Consider the following 7,568-nt stretch of genomic DNA (forward strand, 5'->3'; position numbering starts at 1 on the left):
TTAATATAATCCTCCCACATAATACGGACAATTTCCTCACGTTGAACTTGCATTTCTCAATCATGTGACCGAGAATATGAACCAACATTGTTACTTTGAGCCATTTGTTGGTCAATATCATCCGCAACTATATTTTCATGCTCATAGACCATAAATATTTCATCACTTTAACAATCGATTGGTGTGAGTTAAAGTGACTATATGTTGGTGAGAATAATAAATTTTATGTCGGTGACAATAATAAATTTTAAAAAAGTAATGACGTGATTATAAATTTTATTTACATATGAAATAAATGGTTAGTAGATATAAATGTGGGGTTGTTTTAATAAAATATAAACTCGTGGATCAATTTTTGTATTAAAATATCTCAAATCATGATATGGAATTACCATATAATTCCATATCATGGTTTTTGGAGAATATGGAATCACATCTCATGATATGAAATCATGACATGGAATCAGCGTAAAATCGCATGTCCAAACGCTGATTCCATCTCACGATACCATATCATGATATGGTATCGCATGGCCAAACGCCTACTAAGATTCATACATACAATAACTGAATATAATTGTTATGGAAGCTAAACTGAGATAAATCTAAAACAACTGAATAGTAAAATAGAAATCGTTTGAACAAACCATAAAGCTGAAACTACTGTCTGACTGTCGAAAAACCTTTACTAAGACGAGTTGTTGGGACAAGCCCGCAACTAACTCTAACTGTATGAAACTGAAAAATTAACATAAAGAAATAACAATAGCACTTGTCCTCGAAAGATAAGGACTTACCAAGCTCAGCTGCTGAGATGATACGAAAATCTTACTAACCACGAGATAGATACCGAGGGTCTGAACCTATATTATAAAACAGTATGGCATAAAAGAGTATGCCGTCTGTACTTTGAATGTACTGAATATATGAGATAAACATAATAATCTAACAAGTTGAACATGATAAATCTAAGATGCCACTGAATATAAAACTGAAATTAATAAGCTGATGCAATGACCAAGTAATAAGCATGTAACTAATCAACACTGTGATGAGTAAACTGGAATACAATGTCATCAAATATCTGAAATTGAATTGCGGGAGATACTATTAACCGACTTTATTCCACATGAGCTAAATGGAGTCCAACCTATACCCTAGTTGGAAAGGTGCTATGTACTTTACCAGGGTACTAACATTGTCTAATGTGGATCCACTAAGATGATGTCCAAAAAGGACCAAGGTGTCGGTCCTAGTCTGACAGGTGACTCTTAAAATCTATGTTGGCGCGTAATTTTGAGACTTAAAAATTGCTACTAAAGGTCTCAATCCTAACTGATGGGTGAACCTCCATCTCAACGTCTGCTCGGTGCTAAGTTATACTCCTAACTGGATAACTCAATTATACTAAAATCTGAGACTGAAATAATAAATGCTTTATCTGAAAGCATCATATACATATGGAACTGAGAGATTGACAGTACAACTGATCATAACAAATTATGTCATCCCCAATAAAACATGAAATTTAAGCAACGCAATTTCAAGGACATGAATTTTCCCTATTCTGAATGCTTATGAAAATAACCATATAAGAATATTGAATTTTAGGTTGAGACATATATTCATGGGCTATTCATGAAGAAAAATTGAAATAAGATGCAATTCATGCTTTTCATATGAACCCTAAGTTATGTAGAATTTGATTAACTGAAGAATAAGGTTTTCTTTGGAATTTAATGGATTTAAAGATATTCATCAATGAAATCTCACATGCCTGAAATGGGAAACCTTGCTAAATTTTATGAATTCTTGGAGAAATGCTTTGGACTTGGATCTTTTATAGCTTGAACTTGAGAAACCCTTCTATGGAGTTCTTGGATATGAAATTTTTCGTAACTTATGAAATCTAATTGACTTAGGCTTTTGGGGAAGTTAATATTCATGGGTAAGGGTTATGGGATGAGGAAAAGACAAAAACACCCCTCCTAAAATGTGAAAAAAAAAGAGAACTAAAAGAATTCCGAAGAAACGTGCGCGGTTGTGCAGCTGAAAACTACTTCGCGCAACCTTAACAGTAGCACTGCCTGTTAGGACCGAAAATAAGCAGGTGTAGTGCGGAAGCTAGCAAAGCAAACCTCGAAAGACTATGAGTAAGAAGATAAACGAGAAACACACCAAAAGAGACAGATTTAACGTGGTTCGGTTAATCGACCTACGTCCACAAAGGAGATGAGCAATCCACTATATAAATATGAGAGTACAAAACATAGAGAGAAACAGCCTCAACCAATTCACTCAGAATACATGGGAGGTTCACACAAGTGATAAAGTATCAAGCTTGTGTCCCACAAATTCTCCCCCTAACCAAAACTCTCAAAGCCCTTAAGACTACATTGTGAATGTTGATTAAGTTAGAAGGAACATGTCTCTATTTATAGAGTCCTAAACCTTTTCCTACAAGAAAAGGACTAGCCAATATTAAAATCTTTTCCTAAAAGGAAAACCTATTTATGGTAAGAAATTCAGGGAAAATAACCCCAACAAATCTCCCGCTTGTCCTGAATTTCTGACAAAATAAATTTGTCCACCTTCTTCACACAATCTTCAACAGCTTGCTTCTCCTCTCCATAATCTCCTCCATCAAATCTATGTATCAACACAGAGAACCTCTCTGAAACAATTTCTCCAACAAAAATCTTCATTACTGTCAAAAAGGTTGCGGCTAGAACTACACCCGCCAAGATGAACACCCATCTTCTAACCGGTTCAATCATCAATTATCGAACCACTGAACCTGACTCCATCATTAAATCTGGCTCTGATACCACTTGTTAGGACCGAAAATAAGCAGGTGTAGTGCATAAGCTAGCAAAACAAACCTCGAAAGACCATGAGCAAGAAGATAAACGAGAAACACACCAAAAGAGATAGATTTAACGTGGTTCGGTCAATCGACCTACGTCCATAAAGGAGATGAGCAATCCACTATATAAATATGAGAGTACAAAACATAGAGAGAAACAACCTCAACCAATTCACTCAGAATACATGGGAGGTTCACACAAGTGATAACGTATCAAGCTTGTGTCCCACAAATTCTCCCCCTAACCAAAACTCTCAAGGCCCTTAAGACTACATTGTGAATGTTGATTAAGTTAGAAGGAACATGCCTATATTTATAGAGTCCTAAAACTTTTCCTATAAGAAAAGGACTACTCAAAATATTAAAATCTTTTCCTGAAAGGAAAACTTATTTATGGTAAGAAATAAAGGCAAATAAAACCCTTGCCGCGCAATGGACATCTACTTTGCGCGCGGATCACACAGAATATGTAGTGCCTAGTAAAATAGGCATAACTTTTAGCATAAAGCTTGGATTGACGAACGGTTGAATGCGTTGGAAAGAAGGCTTCACGACCTTTCGTTTTCTTGGTACTAGGCCACAAAAACTCTTCATACACTAGGAATCCCTTATGACCCTTGTTCACATGCATCCAATACATTTTACACACTTATTATTTGACCTTTACACCAAGTCAAACTTAAATTTGGTGGGTTCGAATTGATACACATACGGAGAATGGTTCATATCTTTAGTTAGAAGTTGCGAGGTATTATAGATGTAGTGAAGAGGCTTAACAAAATCAAGAACACATTTTTGCATATCTTCCGGTGGTGTTTTTTCTGAGCTGCAAGTTACCATGTTGCTTTTTTGTTTACTAGTTTCTTGAATAATATAGTCGTTGTTCGTTCTACTTGTAGACATGTACTGTTTGTACTTCAAAGTGTTGCATTTCCCTCAATAAGCTATTTTTATAACGAGAGATATATCAACTTTAAATCGCAAAATTAGTGGCTATATTAGACCCTTTTTTCCTTGTATATATGTATGATTTCAGACTCACTGTTGTGTTCATTGCAACCTAGCTCAGTCTATAGACTATTACATTACTGATGGCGTGATCAAAGGTAAATTCAGGATTACTTTTTAAGATTCCTAATTAACATTAAATACATTATATTTTTAAGGCATAATACATATATTGGACCCTAAACTTGACTTCAAATTTTAACTTTGACCTCTAACTTTCATAGTGCACAAACAAGCACTTTAACTATCCNCCCCCCCCCCCCCCCCCCCCGAATTCTGGCCAATCTCCGGCAACCCAAAACCCCCGTTCATTTTCTTCTTTTTCAGGCAAAACGCCACCACCAAATGACCCCAAACAAGTACCTCCAACCCAGCCATTCTCTTTCTTCCTCCACACCAGAGCACAACCCATGAAGCGAACGAACTTTGAGCTCGCTAAACCCACCAAATACCAGACCCCAAACCCATCAGATCCGCCATCTCCGGCGAGAATCATCATGAAACAACACTGTTGGTTGCAGCAGCTAGAACCAGACACAAAACAACAACCAAATGACCCCCCAAACCCCATGAAAACAGACCCAACAACCACAAACACCTATAAATTAAAACTAATTTTGATTTTTTTTAGTTCTAAAATGACGTGTAAAATATTTAATTAGTTGGCAGCCATTGAGTGGCTCACTAATACACGTTTGAGCGTTTGCATTTCACACTCTTTGGCTGCAAAAATTGTGTGTTTATTTATTTAAAAGTTGGATAATTAAAGTGCCTGTTTGTGCACTATGAAAGTTGGAGGTCAAAGTTAAAATTTGAAGCCAAGTTTAGGGTCCAATATATGTATTATGCCTATTTTTAAAGTTATAAATTCATGTTCACTATTTATTACAATTTTAGTAAATTTTTCCACATAAATTTTGTACTGACCCAATAACAAAAGGTCAAGCAATATGCTTTTTTCTTAACTTATCTTACATTACGTGGACTCCCATATTTGACTTGGTTCTAGACCATATAATATATGTATATATATACATACGTTCTTCTATTTCTTTCTTAATAATGCATGTAATTAACTAATCATATTATATAAATATACTTTCTTTCTTGTGTCAATCAATTCACCTGTCTGTTTGTGCTTTTGCCTTTATTAAAGTTGGCCAATGTATTCCTCAATTTGATGACAAAAAAGGTTGTGGAAATCACCTTTATTAATCTGTTCAAAAAAGTTTAACAACCGATTTACTTTTATCTAAAAGCAAAATTACACTTAAATAATTTATTTCTACTAATTAATGATAACCTTTTCTTTTCTTGAAACNTGGCCAATGTATTCCTCAATTTGATGACAAAAAAGGTTGTGGAAATCACCTTTATTAATCTGTTCAAAAAAGTTTAACAACCAATTTACTTTTATCTAAAAGCAAAATGACACTTAAATAATTTATTTCTACTAATTAATGATAACCTTTTCTTTTCTTGAAACATACCTCTCATAGTCGAAGAGTTGTTGTATAGGTGGGTAATGAAGAATTTTGTAGTGCCTTTAAGGCTTTTTCATTATCTATAAATATAACAATGAGCTTTTTCAATACCACACATACAAACATTCTATTTCCAATGGAGAAGCACATTTTCTTACTGATTCTTCTACTTGTAATTCAATATTACTCTGTTGCTTCCTCAAATGAGACTGACCAACAAGCTCTACTAGCTTTCAAAAATCTTATTACAAGTACTAATCATTTTTTGGCCAATAATTGGACCAAAAATACTTCTTTTTGCTCTTGGTTTGGTGTCACTTGTAGTTCAAAAAGGCAAAGGGTTGTGGCCTTGGCTCTTCCTAATTTGCAAATTCAAGGCACAATTTCCCCGTCTTTGGCCAATCTGTCCTTCCTCAGTGTTCTCAATCTCGAGAACAACAGCTTCCGCGGTGGCATCCCTTATGGACTTGGCCACTTGCCTCGCTTGCGGGTGATTGATATTCAAAACAATCAGCTCAACGAAAGTATACCAACAAGTCTATTTCAAAACCGGAGAGTTCAAGTAATTTCATTGGCTTTCAATGAACTCAGTGGTGAAATGTGGAGAGGGCCATGGTATGTACCCGAACTCAGAGTCTTAAATCTCAGGAACAATAGTCTTGTCGGTATAATCCCTCCTTCTGTTGGAAATGCCACAAAAATGATGAACTTCAGTTTGTCTGGGAATAGATTCAGCGGCAACATTCCTAAGGAGGTCGGTAATCTGAGCCAACTTGCAGACATGTCCTTGACTGATAATCAGTTAACAGGTTCCATTCCCGTAGAACTGTGTAATATCTCGTCACTACTGTACATACATCTGCGACACAATAGCCTTTCTGGCCCTCTCTTGCTTGATCAAGGGAATATTGTATCAAATCTGGAGCATTTAATTATATCTTTCAACCAAATTTCTGGTTGCATTCATTCCAACATATGCCAACTCACAGAGCTCAAAGTATTGTCCATAGTTTACAACAACATAACTGGAGAAATACCCAGAAATATTGATTGTTTATCCAAACTCGAGATGTTTCTTATTGGTGGTAATCCAATTAAAGGGACTATCCCCACTTCATTGGGAAATATTTCCACTCTGCAATATCTTTATTGTGGAGAAAATCACATAGTAGGGAAAATTCCTCAAGAATTAGGGAAGCTATCAAAGTTGAGGGTATTATTCATTGAGGACAATTCTAATCTTATTGGTCAAATTCCAGAGGCTATTTTCAACATATCTTCTTTGGAAGTGATTGCTTTCAGTTTCAATAACCTCTTGGGGAGAATTCCAACCACTACAGGTCTTCATCTTCCGAACCTTAAAGAACTTTACTTGGGAGACAATCAGCTTGAAGGGGAAATTCCATTGTTCATAACAAATGCTTCCAAGCTTGAGAAACTGGAGCTAAATGATAACTTTCTGTCAGGAACTATTCCTACTAATTTGGGAAATCTTCATGAGCTGCGATATCTCTTCCTACATCATAATCAACTAACCAATGAACCAAGAGAGCGTGAGTTGTTATTCTTCAATTCATTGGCGGACTGTAAGATGTTGAAATATCTACAAGTGGGTTTCAATCTGTTGAATGGCGTTCTGCCAAATTCTATTGGGAATCTTTCATCTACTATTCAAAACTTTCATATAGGACATGCACACATCAACGGCCTCATCCCCACAGGTATAAGCAACATGAGCGGTCTAATGACCCTATACTTTCAAGGAAACAACTTGACAGGGAGTATGTAACATCCAACAATTTGAAGTGGCTTTGGAGAAGCTTGAAGTTGGAAAGTAGTCATTTTTGGAAAAATTTAAAAATCTGGAAAATTTGGTTAAGTATGGAAAAAAATGAGTTTTTGGCCAACTTTGAGTAGTCGTAAATCCTAGCTCAGGATGATTTAGGAGTAGTTCCAGTTATGGTTGCGAAGCTCGTGGAACGATCTTTCCAACTCCACCGAGTTTGCTCGATTCCGAGTTAGTATGAGGGAGTTACGCCTTTTAGAAGATGGGCAGTTGGAAGGAAAATCCGTCCGGAAATTTAAGGGCATTTTGGTCTTTTCCCAAATTCTTTCTCTTGAGGTTACATGGTGTGTTAGGCTGATTTTGGATCATTTCTTTTATCCCATTTTAAAGAGAAAGAGTTAGGGTTCTTGAGAGGAGAAGAAGA

General features: G+C 35.9%; 1 protein-coding gene across 1 annotated transcript in view; it reads left to right on the plus strand.

The window, feature by feature from the left end:
- Positions 1 to 5,494: 5,494 nt before the first annotated feature.
- The window catches only part of LOC125856164 (probable LRR receptor-like serine/threonine-protein kinase At3g47570), a 155,105-nt gene continuing 153,031 nt past the window's right edge, over positions 5,495 to 7,568 (plus strand). The window contains exon 1 of the mRNA XM_049535719.1: positions 5,495 to 7,079. Within this exon, the coding sequence (XP_049391676.1) occupies positions 5,495 to 7,079 (1,585 nt within the window). The remainder of the gene's footprint in view (positions 7,080 to 7,568) is intronic.

Source organism: Solanum stenotomum, chromosome 2 (genome assembly GCF_019186545.1).
Source record: "Solanum stenotomum isolate F172 chromosome 2, ASM1918654v1, whole genome shotgun sequence".
Taxonomy (NCBI): Eukaryota; Viridiplantae; Streptophyta; class Magnoliopsida; order Solanales; family Solanaceae; genus Solanum; species Solanum stenotomum.